Genomic DNA, 16193 nt, shown 5'->3' on the forward strand with positions numbered 1-16193 from the left:
GAGGGATCGAAATAACAACAAAAAAATAACATCGGTTGCAAAACACTTTTTATTATTTCATAATAGCAACCCAAAATATGTGAAAGCCTATATTATGGAACAAGTACATATGGGGATTCGTGGAGGAGACCTACAAGGGGAACTCCTGAGAAGAGAAACTAAAAAAATTTTCATTATGGGAAGTATGATACCAGAAGGCCTAAATGATTATAATAGTTATCTGGCCTTTCTCTAATAAATATGTTCAAATTTAATACGTTATTATGCTATTACCAATAGCACAAATATACAAATACAAACATGTACTAATGTGATACAATAAACCCTTTTGCCAATATTTCTCCCTTTCTTTCTCACTTTGTCGTCCCCCCTCCCCCTCTTTTCCCTTCTCACCATGTTAACAGCTATACCTGTACACGAGAATTTATGTATCTTTATCCATCCAATCATGTGATACACCACATGAATGATGGTCTGACACAATTTTAATTTTATTTTTATCCATCTAACCATGTGATATGTCACATGAATGATGGTCTGACACATTTTTATTAATAACTCTGTACCCTGCATTGCAATGCACTATTCCCTCACCTGAGTACACCTTTTAATCACTCGGAATACTGTGATACTTTTATTTAAGTAATATCACTCTTAATGATGATTAGAATTAACAATCACACTCAATATGTTTATTACCATATTGACACAATAATAGTAGATATCAAATAGGCAACCTATTAAGTAAATATTGTATATTACTATCTTCTTAAGGGATCCCATAAATAATGTACACAAGAAAAACTTATACCCCTCACACATGTATCATAATATACCTATTACCATATTAACACAAGACCAGTAGATATAAAATATGATAATTTACTAATTAAATATAGAACAATATTATTTGCTTCAGGTATCATATAAACAAATCATATAAAAATAATTTATTTTCTTTATACATGTATCATAAGTAATATATAACTTAGGACAATATCTGTACTAATATAATACTGTATAATAGATACTTACACAGATGATATCACAGGCTCTACTTCCAAATAAAGGTCTATTTATAGTCGTAGTTGTGATAAATTTATATCTATCTCTAACAATGGGCATTTTGTAATTGGTAATTATAATACAACGCTATTAATATCCTTAGAACTAATGGTATCAATTCAGCTATGTCAACAGACACCATAAAACAATACGATATCTCCGCTGTACAGTTTAAATAAACCTTTCCCGCTTTTCACTGTAAATACCAATAAGAATCCAGAACATCTTGGATTAGACCAACGATAGGCAGTTCTAACTGTCCATCATCTCCGCGATGTGGACCACATGATTGGATCTTGTGCTATGACGCAAACAAGGGGATGGTCTGTACACAGCTTAAATAGCCAATGATAGCTGTAGCTCGTCTTGCCTTGAAAAAGCACACATGCGAAACGCGCGTCGGCGTTCACTGTGTTTCTCATGCCCTGCTGATTAGAAAACTATCTTTATTTAGCCAGATAGTCTTACTGCAAACAGACTTAGCCAGAATAGGCAGCTTAGCAGTTGTATCACGTTAGTCATTGATCCTCAGATGTCACTCAGATACGTTAGTCATTGATCCTCAGATATCACTCAGATACCTTTCACAGACATCTACGGTTAGCTACCTGATAACATTACCAATAGAATTGTATTATATCGATACAGCCTTATTATGCTGACCTCAAGAGATAATGGTCAGCTGTTTGATGGCAGTATTACATGCTAACTAATCACGCTATCTGTACTTCAGTGATACAGTGATATTGGAGGATCCTAGATAGGATCATTATCACAATTAACTATCTGACAATACTACACCTTAATTTGGACTCATTAGCTATAGGAGTGGTATAGATGTGTGTCAATAATACTAATTGACATTGTTTCAGTTTTATCACTGCCTGACATTCTACACAGAGATATTGAGCTATTAGGCATTAATATATCCTAATATTATTAGCTAATGAGCCAATAAGGTGTTATGTAATCAGCACAATAATTAAAATATCAATATACAAATAACAATATTATGCCAATTATATTTTGTATTATGACATGAGAACACAGCGATTTTGCAGTTCAAATCTGCATTTTATTTTTCACTCAGCACTGTTTTTATACTTTCGCAAGTTGTACTGATATCTTTTAATGCATATCAATAAAAACAAGTTATTTTAATAAAAACACCCCGGAGTGCCTCTACACATACTCTCTTTTCCTTGGCTCTTATTATAATGAGTGGGGATAAGCACCGTTGCTTAGTGAAAAGTGTTTCAAAGATACCTCTGTGAATAATGCTGTATATTGGTCCCGATGCTATAGCAGGAGTAGTTTCAATTAAAAAATAGGTTATAAAAGTTGTACTGTAATGAGCTGCAATGAGCAGGGATTACAATAAGCATTGTTACCAAGAGAAAAGGCTTGCAATGATGGCTCTTTGAACACTGCTATAGGATTGTCTGGCTGCTACAGCAGGACCAGCTCAAGATGAAGATGAAATTATAAAAATTAAGTTAGAAAGACTGGGTATATTTATATTTAATGTATATCTACCGGGAAAAAGAAAAAGAAGAGGGATGGAAAAACCTGATTCTATCGCACCAATGATGCAGAGCTTATTCTCATCAATAACTATATCATGGTTCATTTCTACAAACCATGATATAGAGAGTGCAGCCATATTGATAAATGTTGAAGCAACCAAAAAAGAATATAAAGGATGCACCAATGCTCTGAGTAATTATAATATTCTAGAGAAATTGTTGAAACTCATACATAAAACTTAACCTTTATTAACTGTTGGTTTCAGCGAAATGTAAAGATAAATGAACCTTAAAAACAACTGTGTGCTTTAAAATCCGCCGGGTGAACCATAACCATATAGTTAATTAAGTCCTTGGGAATACACTGAAGCAAGAGTTAAGCAATTTGCTAAATAATAATGTTAGTATGCAAAGCAGGTCTCAGATAAAGCAATCACCAGTACTGGCTAACAATGACACATAAACCTAATAAGTAAATATATTGTATATTGTTATCTGCCTATCTTTTGCTCCATCTAGCTATGGGTTTATTGGAGTAGATGCTGCAAATGCTCATGCATAAATCTAATAAAGAAATTAATCGTGTCTTGCTATCTGTCTGTCTGTTGCTCCCACTATCTTTGGATCTAATGGAGCAAACAGATTCGTAAATTCCCCTAAAGTATAGATTGGAATAGGTAACAGCCAGCAGAACGCCGACGCGCGTTTCGCTGTATGCTTATTTATATTTGTAAGACACACATGCAAAAAAAGGCAGCAGCCTGTCCTTCCTCCTTCCCCCTCTCCTTCCTCCCATCAACCTAACATTTTGACACCAGCTCTCTGTTCTAGCCAGCCTAGACTATTGGTCATTTTTAGGCTAAAACTCAGCAGAACCTGTGCTGGTTGCTATGAGAATAATTACTGCATAATAAATAGAAGGAGCCAAACAATGGGGCTCAATCTAAATATATAAATTACAGCCCTGTGCTGACGATTATAGGGACCCTGCCTGGTCAGCCTGGGCTTTGGTGAATGGGGTTACTATAGCAAGAATTCTATAGGTGACAGTGGATGTTACTCCCAGGAATTATATAGCTATGACCATTAAAGCGAAGAAAGTAAAATGAAATAGAAAACAAACACTAGTATATATGTTGAATGAAGTAACCTCACACTTTCTGCATCCGTTACCCTTGAAAAAACGTATTTAACAAGGCTAAGTGGGACAGCCTTGATCTTTTTTTAAGCAATCTCCAGCCACCAAACAAATACTTCTGGAATAGTTTTGAATCAGTTCCCAGCTATCTGATTGGTGAGCATTCAGAAAATGGAACATGCTGTGAAACTACTTTGGATCATTTACCAAGATTGCTAATTCTGGGATCTTCTTTTCATAATTCTATGTATTCCACAGTCCAGAGAGAGCTGGTTGCTGCATTTTCCACTGTACTAAAATTATCCAGATCCATGCTGAATAATATTGCACGGTCCACCCCTAATCACTTGAAGCAACCCTCAGTGGCTTCCATAGTGTTGCTTAGATAGATTTGTTTTTTGATAGATTTGTTTTTTTTAAATAGTAATAACAGATTTGGTTCTGCTTTTGAATTGAAATAAGTTTGTTCTTTACCTGGGGCTGACACTGCTAAAGCAGCAGGGCGAGCCTACATAGGAAATAATGGAACTTACCATTTAAAACATAATGGGCCTAATTCATTAAGGAAAGTCAAGCAAAAAAATAGTAATTTTGCACCTTGGCAAAACCATGTTGCATTGGAGGGAGAGGTAAATTTAAAATGTGATAACAGATTTATAGTTTGGGAAGGGCATGACCTAGACCAACTTTAAATTTCAGTGTACAAATAAGCTATCAAGTATTTGTGTGGTACATGAAAAAACAGAAAGTATTTAACTTGTGTGCAAAATAATAAGACAATTTGCACCCCTTGCATTGTAACATGGTTTCGTCCAGGAGAAAACTTACTCACTGTTTTTCCTTACTTCCCTGCATGAATCAGGCCCAATGAGTTTATTTCTACAAGTGTGCTACAGTGTTTCGGCATTGTGCATCTGCTGGGTGTCATGGTTTATTAAACAGAAACTAAATGATATCACAGTTGATTTTTTTTAAACTGTTATTACGGTTTAGTAAGAGGACACCTAACACTTCCTATACTGGGGAATAATCTCTAGCTATAGCAACTGTAACAGGGAAGATGTATTTTTCATACAATTTCATGCAATTTCCATGTATCCAATGTTGTTTCAGACGAACAATCAGTACAGGTGGATAGATAATTGGAAGCTTCGATACACCAAATGGGCTGCCGGGGAACCAAAGAAGAGAAACGCCTGTGTTTATTTGGATACAGACGGGCAGTGGAAGACATCGTCTTGTGATGAGAATTATGCTTCCATTTGTAAGCAATCCAGTGGTAAGTTGCCCATAATCCATATACGATTTCATGCATAGATTCAATTGGACACTGCTTGGTATCCACACAGACTGGAAAACAGTCAATCAAAACCAATTTAAATGCATTTAAATAAAATACTGCCACCTTTCTGGCTTACGATTATCTTAGATTTCTTATAAAATTGTTAGAAATTAAACTTACACTGAAGTATTTATGTATATGCTCATCATATAAAAAATAAGCTGTGGCTATATGTAACATTTAAATGCATTGCTCTACAATGCCAGGACCCATTGTTTTGTATTGTCAGGTAACTGTTACTGATGTTTGAGCTCCGATAGTAAAAGCTTTTTTCCTCATACAATTAGAACTCTTGCAGGGCCAGATACCGATAGCTGATTCAATCATTACCACCATCACAGGACTAGAGCACCCTGTAGCTAATCAGAGCACTGGTACAGTCACAAAGCTAAAACACCCAGTAAATAATGGGAGCATTGGAAGCCTCATGGGGCTCGTACATACTGTAGCCAATTAGAGTGTAAGAAATGTCACAGAACTAGACCAACCTGATGCTAGAGCTTTAGGGGCCTATTTATTAAGCCTTAAACCATGCCGAAACACTTTTTGTCCCTGCATAGTTTAGGCATTAATAATTATCCTAGCTATTTAACAAGAGCCTGATGCAGGAGATACCATAGATGTCTCCTGCATTGGGCTAAGTATCGTATTAAACCACAGTCCTCTTAATTCTCAATGGGGAATGGGAACTGCAGTCTGGGCCAATTTTTTAAGCTCCAAAAAGCCTAGCGACTACGATGGTTATTGACATCTGAAGATGGCGTTAGCCATTTTGCCCTATAGTGAGAGAATCGCAGGAAAGGGATCTTTGGATCCCTCCCTGGCAGTCTCCGTGCTCTCCCCTCTGTTAAGTACCCCAAATAATTCTGCACATTAAAGACTCCAGGTCAAATCCAAGCATTAATGCTACAGTAAGGTCATCACCGGGACAGCCACTTATCAGAGGCCCCTGAATGATTTTTTAATAAATGGTTGAGTGATATCGTTTTGATAAGCAATGATAATTAATTGGGGGAAATGCAGCCATTCATAAACGGGCCTCTTAGTGTTCACAAACAAAATATATGTGTGACATATGTTTCTTTATTTAAAGTTCATAACATACATTTAATTATTTTATTTTAAATTACAGTAAATGTGCATTAATTCTGGTAAAGACAATATATGACAAATTATATTCACTTATTTAATGCTTTCAGTTGTTGCTCCCACCGACCCTCCACAAATGCCTGGAAATTGCCCAGAATCAACTTCAAAGACCTGGATACCCTTCCGTGGCCATTGCTATCTGATTGAATCATCTTACTCCAGAAACTGGGCTCAATCATCCATGGAATGTCTTCGGCACGGTGAGCACTAACAATATCTGATATCATCATCATCATCATTTATTTATATAGCGCCACTGATTCCGCAGCGCTGTACAGAGAAATCATTCACATCAGTCCCTGCCCCATTGGAGCTTACAGTCTAAATTTCCTAACACACACAGAGAGAGAGAGTGAGAGGCTAAGGTCAATTTTATTTTTATTTGTTTTTTGATAGCAGCCAATTAACCTATCAGTAAGTTTTTGGAGTGTGGGAGGAAACCGGAGTACCAGGAGGAAACCCCGCAAACACAGGGAGCACATACAAACTCCACACAGATAAGGCCATGGTCGGGAATTGAACTCATGACCCCAGTGCTGTGAGGCAGAAGTGCTAACCACTTACCACCATGCTACCCTGTTATGCCCCTTGTCTCATTTTTCATGTTTTGTTTTCTTCAACCATGTAATCAAAATGGATTTATTTGGGAATTCTTACCATTGATCAACCCAAACTACTCTGTAATGCCAAATTGAGAAATAATAACTATATAGTGAATTGGTGAACCAGGACAGAAGAAGAGATCAGATTAGGACATCTACGACCTGTCACTTTTTAGATAAATTGTAACTCAGCACTACAGAGCAATAACAAAGGGTATCAACCATCAATATAAAGTAAATGACTCTAATCTTTAATAAAAATGTAAAACTGTTTTACATTTTCAGCTAGGTGCAACCTTCTGATTACTTTCATCTACTGGTATACACGCACCACCCTGCAACATGACCTAACTACATTGGCTTCCTTCAGCCATGTATTTATATTATGAGGCAGAGTTGTTTAGTTATGTTGCGAGAGTTTTGGTGCAGTTCTGCTGTACTATTTACAATGGATACAAATGTACCTAGAGAGCAGTTTGTCTTTCTATCCCATCACAATCAAAATCAATGTTCATCTGATTATATAAAGACCTGGGGAAAAAACGTGGAAGGCTAGAAGGAAAAAGCAATGTATTCATTAAAAGTTGTAGGAGGGTTTGTACAAGCCAGTAAGTTAAAGTTATCTAAATGTGCAAAACCAAATTTAAATCATTTTGAGATTAATATTTCCCATGACAAAATCTTTAAGTGTTCTAGGTAAAAGCCAAGTATAAGGCTCCCTGGTCTGGGCTAATGTAATAAAGCAGTAAAATATATTATGTATTCTCATCTGTGTCATGTAGAATAGCCTTGATTCCTATGGGGGGACGTTTGAGGGAGGTGGGAGCAGTTTCTCTTTAAGAAAGATTTTTTTACCATGAAAATTTATTGTGTGCTAATATTTTGTGATTTTTTTTTTTTAGGATCCAATTTATTGTCAATTGAAGATTCGGTTGAATCAGACTTCATATTTCACCATCTTGAGTTACTCAACGACAGAATGAGCACATTTTGGGTGGGACTTTTCAGGAATGTAGAAGGTATGTAGAAGGTACAATAGTCTTTCTGAAACATTGTTGGTTCAATGTAACATATCAGCGGATCTAATATTGCCCATCTCAAAATAGCATAAGCCAATCCTGCCACCAGGGCGCTCAAACTGCAAAATCGGAAATTTCACATATGGCGACTAGGTGGCTAAGTGGTTAGTACTTCTGCTTCACAGCGCTGGGGTCATGAGTTCAATTCCCGACCATGGCCTTATCTGTGTGGAGTTTGTATGCTCTCCATCTGTTTGCGTGGGTTTCCTCCAGGTGCTCCGGTTTCCTCCCACACTCCAAAAACATACTGGTAGGTTAATTGGCTGCTACGAAAATTGACCCTAGTCTCTCACTCTCTGTCTGTCTGTGTGTATATTAGGGAATTTAGACTGTAAGCTCCAATGGGGCAGGGACTGATGTGAATGAGTTCTCTGTACAGCGCTGCGGAATCAGTGGGGCTATATAAATAAATGGTGTTGATGATTATGATATATAACCATGTATCAAATTTTGTTATCAAAGTCCAAACAATTCTATATAAAAAAGTCCAATATTGCAAAACCACAATTATTTATACACAGTGGTCGACATGGAAATTTAGAAGTAGCAGTATGAAAAATGCAATGGAATTTGATAGTTTTACAATGAAGGCAGTAGGATAAGTGGCGGTATTGCAATATATACACCCCCCTCTTCTGCCACTATATATATATATATATATATATATATATATATATATATACACATATGTATTCATAAAGTATATCAGAATTCACCACCTGATTCTATGGCCGTGGCACTATCCACATTCACTACATGTCTGCAATACAATTTGAATATGACTGGTGTATAAGTCAGACTCCCAGGGAAAGATACACCTACATAGTACCTGCATACTTGGATTACCAGCGTATTATGAAAATCACCAAACATCCAGGGATAAAGGAGTATCATCATACCCTGGAATCAGTAGAAAGTAAAGAAAGACTGAACCCTTTCAGAAAAGAAACATATTTTATTGCTGTCAAGGTGCTGGCAGCTCCAAGTAAAGAAACACTTGGCTGGGGTAACTATCAGAGATACACCATGTCCGGCCAATCAGCCTCGTCCTGAGGTACAAGCTGAAGTCAAAAGATTGTAGAAAGCATAATAGTGATGGGCGAATAAAAGGTAGAGATTGGAGAAGGTAAAAAGGTAGAATAGTGGGAGATGAAGCCGAGGTCAGAGATTTGAGGAGGCAGAATCGTGATGTACAGTCAAACAAAACAGGTCTTCTTCAAAGTACAGGCAAAGAATTCCAAAAGCACAACTTTGCTTCTGCAAAAGTCTGGTAGAACTGAAGGACTTTATAAAGTCTACAAACAGGCGAGATGAATTGTTATGACTGACTTGACCTATCCACTGAAGGGCTGTTTGCAATGTAAAGAAAGCTGTGCAGTAGTCCACGTGAGGTGACTAGATAGATTGCTGTTCTTAACAGAGTGCTGAATACAGGAATTGAGAGAAGGTGTTTGTAGCTGTCATTGTGAACTGATATCTGGAGCCAGTGTTATGAATCCTCACAATTATTGTTTTCTGACAGCTGTCACCTGAAGCTAGTGTTTTGAATCCTCATAGTTACATTTCTATCTATGTAGAATCTAGTATCTATCAGTGCTTATTTCCTGATGCTGTAGCCTACATCAAAATGCCCTTTTGTATTTCAATATTTATGGTTATTTTACTTCAGGTTGCTTTTTTGCCCATTTAGATATTTGAGAGATGTCATACATATCTTTTAATGGTAAACCAGAGGTTCTTCACAGGTTTTGCCTGTACACTGCTCTGCTTACAGTGAATACTGGATATCCCAGGCTCTCGCTTCATTATACTTTGATAGGGCATTATAACATTAGTGTCATTAGATTCCTGAATGTTAGCTTCCCTGGGCCTCCTGTATATTGATAAAGGAAGGGAAGCTAGAATTCCGGAACCCAATGACGCATAATAACTTAAAGCCTGAATGCAGGAACAATGTAATTGGTAAAGTCAGCTCTGGATTAGGGTTATCAGACAACTATCACTGGTCTCAAATATGAAAGTAAGGTTCCATCTAAAACAGAGTGTGGTAGGGGAAATATAAGGTGAAGAATCCCATTATGAAAGTGTTACAGTTATAAAGGAGTGCTGCCTCTCTACACTGCATCGGAGAGCCCTATCTATGGGTAGGTTGTTCTAAAATGGAGAAACCCATTAAATAAGGTAATATCTGTGTTTTCTTCCAGGAAAGTGGCTTTGGTTTGACAATACAGCTTTGGACTTTGTTAACTGGAACACTGGAGAACCCTCTGAGCAGTCAGATGAGGACTGCGTGGAACTATATGCCACGAAAGGAACGTGGAATAACATTTACTGCTCCTCTTACAAAGGATATATATGTAAAAAATTAAAAAGTAAGTAACTGTGGGTTCAGCACTATATCCTTGTAATGTACATGTGTACCAACTTCTTACATTGATACAATAACTTTGTAAAAAGATCTGTGGGGGTTTAATAAGGTAACACCAACATTTTTAACCAATACATTTACACTTGTGATACATTACAGATCACATATCCTCAGGCTACTTTTTTTTGTTTAATTTTAATCATTTTAAAACATATAATTGATAAACATATGAATTATATGTTTGATTGATTTTTTTTTTATTTGACACAAACCATAAGATATAAGCAGAAAAGTATAATAGTAATTTAAAAACCAATGAGAGAGCTATGAAGAGGGGGTGGGCACAACTTCATCCCTCCAACTACCAAAAGTTATGTTTTCAAAATGTGCGGGGATTTGCATTTCTGTACTATGGACAATTTCCGACCGCTTTTCATGGATTGTTAAGAGGTTTGTTTACTGATAATAAAAAATAGAAATTAAATTCTGCAAAGCTTGGTACAAGGACAAAGTATTCAATGGCAAATGAATTTTGCCACACGAGAGCACTTTTGCATGCGTTCTAAATATACAAGCTGATATAGGCTTCCTCATGAAAGTGTTGCCCTATGCACAGCCAGTCTGGGCATGTGCCTAGGGCAACACCTTCATGGGGAACTTTTTTCCTTTACTACACGGTCTTTATGATCCATTTGTTTTGACCAGTGAAAATAATGGAGAGGGAGGTGTTGGATAGAGAGACAAGCAATGAGAAAGGCAAATCAGATGCTTGGTTGTAAAGGGAGAGGAATCAGAATAGCAGAAAGAAAGAAGTACTAATAACACTGTATAGGTCATTGGTACGGCCTCATCTAGAATACTGTGTTCAATTCTGGAGGCCATATCTCCAGAAGGATATAAATACATTACAGACTGTACAAAGAAAGGCCACTAAAATGGTGCATGGTCTACAGCACAGAACTTACCCGGAAAGACTATAAGATCTTAATATGTATAGATTGGAGCAGAGAAGAGAAAGGGGGACATGATAGAAACTTTAAAATATATGAAGGGTCTGAACAAAGTACAGGAGGGAAACATTCTTCAAAGAAAGAGAAGTATTAGAACACGAGGACATGCACTGACACTAGGGGGAAGTAGGTTCAGAGGGAATTAGAGGAAATACTACTTTACAGAAAGGATAGTGAATAAGTGGAATAGCCTCCCATCAGAGGTGGTAGAGGATAATACAGTAGAGCAATTTAAACATGCTTGGGATAGACATAAGGATATTCTTCAATAGAAATAAGAATTAAATAGGGTTGGAGGTTACCATAGTTTAAAAAATGAGCAGACCAGCAGTGTCCCGTCACTCCAACTTTTAATTTTATTCAAAGCTGGAGACCACCCTCCTTCCCCATTTTTTCCCTCTCAATGGCTTGATGCATAGAAGCTTCAGACGGTGAAAACCATTTACCATATTGTTGGCGCCAAAAGTCGTCATAGTTCATAAGACACACCGGATCTGTTAGCCTGCAAAATTGGAAAGAAAACAATTGCTGCTTCTTCACCTGGATCACAGGACAAACAATAGAATGCCATCACACTGCTGAATACCTCCCTGACCCCCCCCTTCCAGACCTAAAACTGCTCAGTTCTATCCAGGTCAATACACTTGGCTACTGCCTCAAGTGTACGGCCACCCCTATGGATACAAAGGAAACAGAGCAGTTTCATGTACGGTGAAGGGGAGGATCGGGGAGGTTTTACGCAGGGGTGGTGTTTTGGAGTCCCATTCATTCATGAGATGCAGACCATTAATTGGACAAAAAAAGTGTGTTTAAAGGTAAAAAAAAATGTGGGATAGACAACCACAATAATGACATCCTGCTACCATACTCCATACAGCTATTAAGTGACAAAGCGCAGTGCAAATATTGTTTTGTGAAGTCACATAACTACATTTGTGGAAATGCACCACAAAACGATGCATGAGTTTACCTATATTTATACCCATATGCAAAAACAAGGTTATTTAAATGGAATAGAGGGGTTTAAAGGACACATTTAGGGGGTGTTCCCTGCTTCATTGGAGGGGTCACAGCCTTTTACTTTTATTGGGATACTCTTTGTATCTTGCAGTTGCAATTCTACAACTATGCACATTTTCTAGGTGTAATACAAACATTCAAAGATACAAAATTGACTCATGTAATAAAGACAGTCACAAGGTCACTCTCACAATTAATATAAGACATAAATTATGCTTAACCAGGCAGGATTTTAGGAGAAAAAAGTGAAAAGTTAAAAATAAAGGAGATTTACAAAACTGTTGCTAGGTTGGACTTTGCCTTGTAATGTGCTAGACTGGCAAGCAAGCCTTCATTTTTTTTAAATTGTATTTACAATAATCAAACCTAAAATTATTTAATCTACTGCACATTGTCTTAACAGTTCCGCTGCCCACAGAACAGCCAGTGAAGAAACCAGGTACAGTACATTTTTATTTCCAAAACTTTTGATTCACTTAAAGTAAATAAACAAAGTAGCAGACTGCTTGTTGGAACTTACCAAGAAAAACAAGCAAACTAAACACACTAGGGGGACTTCCGTTAAAAATTATGCACAGATAACTGAGCTGCGAGCTGAAATCCAGCGAGATATTACCGTATTAACGGTAATATTTTTCGAGCGCAGGATTTTAGCGGTTCTGGCTAACAATTGAATACCCCCCCAGAATGTCATTTTTTTAAATACAGTTTTGTTTGGGAAAACAACCCTTATATATTGTATAGTTACTTGTGCACCAGTTTTCATAAATGTTGATTAGTAGTAATAGGCTCATAATGGGATTGTGGTAATGCTAGAATATGCAGATTAATATCCCATACAGACAAGCCCACTTTTAACTTCAGCTTCACACACACATAAATATCACCATCATCATCTAATTATATAGCGCCACAAGTTCCGCAGCGCTGTACAGAGAACTCGTATCATGTAAGCTCCCATTGGAGCTTACAGTCTAACTTTCCTAACATACACACAGAGACTAGGGTCAATTTTTACCCTACTAGTATGTTTTTGGCATGTGGGAGAAAACCCATTCAAACACGGGGAGAACATTTAAACTCCACACAGATGGTCAGTTATCGAACTCATGACCCCAGTGCTGTGAGACAGAAGTGCTAACCACTGAGCCACAGTGCTGCCCATAATATACATTTGTAATCATTTAGTTTCATACCGCTAACCTGTTCCACTGCAATGCACAATAATATCATTTTATACAGGTACATGAGTCCATGATCCAGTGGAGCTAAAAATCTAATATACTTACCAAAAACGCACAGATTTAATGCATCAGAGATTTATCAGACTGTTGCTAACGCTCTCATTTTGTAACCTACGCTTTCTGTTACAGAAGAAACAAAGACAGGACCTCCTTCACATGGTGTAACCGTTGGTGTGGTTATTTTTGTAATACTTGTTGTTGCTGGTGCCACCATTGCAGTCTACTATGTATATAGGAGGAAACAGAACAAGCCTCCCCCAGAAAGCAATTTTGACAACACGTTATACTTTAATGGTAACCGTGTACCCCCAACGCATGATACAAATGTTTTAGTGGAAAACATCGAGCAAAATGAACAAGCTATTTCTTAGTGTCAGTAAAAGTTGTATATGAGGGTAAAATCGTTCCTAGGTTGTGACAGACTCATTGTGCTGAGGTTTACATTCATTATCCGAAAAAAGTGGAAAGAGCAACCCGTCCGCAAAATCATAAGGGAAACTGGTGGCACCCCACGAAATTACCAACATGCTTAACAGGATATTATATCTTGAAAATAATGTTTTTGTACATGAAAAAGGACTCCTTTGTGCATACAGGTAAATAATTAAAATTTTGGAAAGAAAAGTCATACTGTTGTTTACTCTCGGAAGTGGTCGGCCATTTTGTAGGTTGAACCAATATTTATAGAGTACAACTTATCAATTCTTTAAGAACTATAGCCATCACTGAGGTTAGAGGTATGTTGTGCCTCGTGTCTCAGCCGTTTAGTGACGACACTAGTTCCTAGTGAATTGATACTCTGCTTCAGCCCTGAAAATGGCTGTTCCACTTTGTACATACAACAGGTACACTTTACTGTACTGGGGTGGGCTGATATTATCAAATCCATGCCGCGGCCATCTTAAAACTGTAAAGAGATGGAACAACACAGAACATAATGGGTTCCATCGTTACATTTTTTTCATTCATTGTTGGAAAATATGGTTTGAATGGATTCTTTTCCCCTTCCATTGCTTCCTCATACACCTGAGATACAAACGCACAGTGAGTTTCGGCTTACAACAAAGATAAAAAACCGCGGTACTGGATGTACAAGAGCATCAGGTCATTAAGAAGCGATTGGATACTAATTTTAATTTTAGCCTTAAACTTCTGCAAGATGATATAACTGGAGACCACACTCAGCTTCATACCACTGCCATAGAAACAATTCAGAAGGATTTGTCAAACTCTATTGTTTCCACCGAATAGCCAGTGACATCCTGCTGTTCTTATATTAGACCTTCCAGATAGTGTCTGAGTTTATCTAGCATAGGAGAGCCCCCATAGGGTTATATTGAAAACTGGATTGGAGGGTCTCAAAATTCAATAAGTGTTACTTGGCTCAATGTGTCATGTGGCACTCGTTCCCTTGGGGCAACATGGAAACTGCCCTAGGCTTGGCCTCTGTAGGTACCCTACTTTGGCTCTCATAGACCTTCAATTGCTAAAGATTCTCCAATATCTTTCTCAGTTTGGGATATGGGGACTAATCAATGACCCCCCCCCCCCCCCCTTCCTCTGCATCTGATGGACCCCACATCTGGGATAACAAAGATCTTTATAAAATGTTAGGTGCTTTTTGTGTACCACTATTTCAGATCATGCTGCTGACTACTTCACACTGCAACAGCATAGTTACATCAATGTGCCTTTTTATAGCCTCAAGGAGCACAGGTTGTGTCTCGTTCTACCAATAATCACTAATCATAGCAGAGAGAGAAATTCCAGTTGTCTGTGCGGTTTATATTCATTGTTACAGATGATGTGTAAAATAAAAATGTTTCTTTTAATTCTGCGTGTGCATCATTTTTTTTGTCTTCTCGGCAAGTGTTGAAATATATTTCGCAATCAACACAGCCTTAAGTGAGTGATAAAGGAGTTCTAATGGTTTGCACTGTTAATGTACACCATTGCCTAAAAACACTGCAAGCAGCTATTTTGGCCGTTCAACCAAAACTGAGAATACAACATATCACTTTATTAGGTGAGGTCACTAATTGATAGGCTGTATTCTCATCAGCATTGGTGCAGCCCACAAAATGGCTGCCTCCACTGTATGGAGACATTTTACCAGAGTGTTTGGGGTATATTTACTAAACTGTGGGTTTGAAAAAGTGTAGATGTTGCCTATAGCAACCAATCAGATTCTAGCTGTCATTTTGTAGAATGTACTATATAAATGACAGCAAGAATCTGATTGGTTGCTATAGGCAACAACTCCTCTTTTTCAAACCCGCAGTTTTGTAAATATACCCCTTTGTCCTAGAAAGTGAGGACAACACAACATATCTTTTTTTAAGAACAGTGACATTTCTGAAGTACTAGATAAATACCTTTAGAGTTTTTTGGGGATACCATAACTGCCAACATTCTATATTGCAAAATCAATACAAATTTCTGTCGGTCTCATGGGCATAACTAGCAGTCACTCTTCCTTATAGCAATTCTTTGGGGAGCAGGTGATCAATGCGTTTCTACTTACCACTCCTGAGACCCCTGGTCTACTATTCTATGCATAGGATGGGTGCGTGCATGGTCGAACCCGTTCGGGCTTTCATGTTGGGGAATGTTAATTGAAAAAGGGGAAAACCATTAGCTCAGTGTAGAT

General features: G+C 37.6%; 1 protein-coding gene across 1 annotated transcript in view; it reads left to right on the plus strand.

Moving 5' to 3' along the window:
• Positions 1-15375, plus strand: part of MRC1 (mannose receptor C-type 1) — a 96999-nt gene extending 81624 nt beyond the window's left edge. The window contains exons 25-30 of the mRNA XM_075211918.1: positions 4843-5008; positions 6271-6420; positions 7725-7841; positions 10106-10273; positions 12703-12738; positions 13673-15375. Coding sequence (XP_075068019.1) covers positions 4843-5008; positions 6271-6420; positions 7725-7841; positions 10106-10273; positions 12703-12738; positions 13673-13914 — 879 coding nt within the window. The 3' untranslated portion in view covers positions 13915-15375. The remainder of the gene's footprint in view (positions 1-4842; positions 5009-6270; positions 6421-7724; positions 7842-10105; positions 10274-12702; positions 12739-13672) is intronic.
• The last annotated feature ends 818 nt before the right edge of the window (positions 15376-16193 follow it).

Source organism: Mixophyes fleayi, chromosome 5 (assembly GCF_038048845.1).
Source record: "Mixophyes fleayi isolate aMixFle1 chromosome 5, aMixFle1.hap1, whole genome shotgun sequence".
NCBI classification, from domain to species: domain Eukaryota; kingdom Metazoa; phylum Chordata; class Amphibia; order Anura; family Limnodynastidae; genus Mixophyes; species Mixophyes fleayi.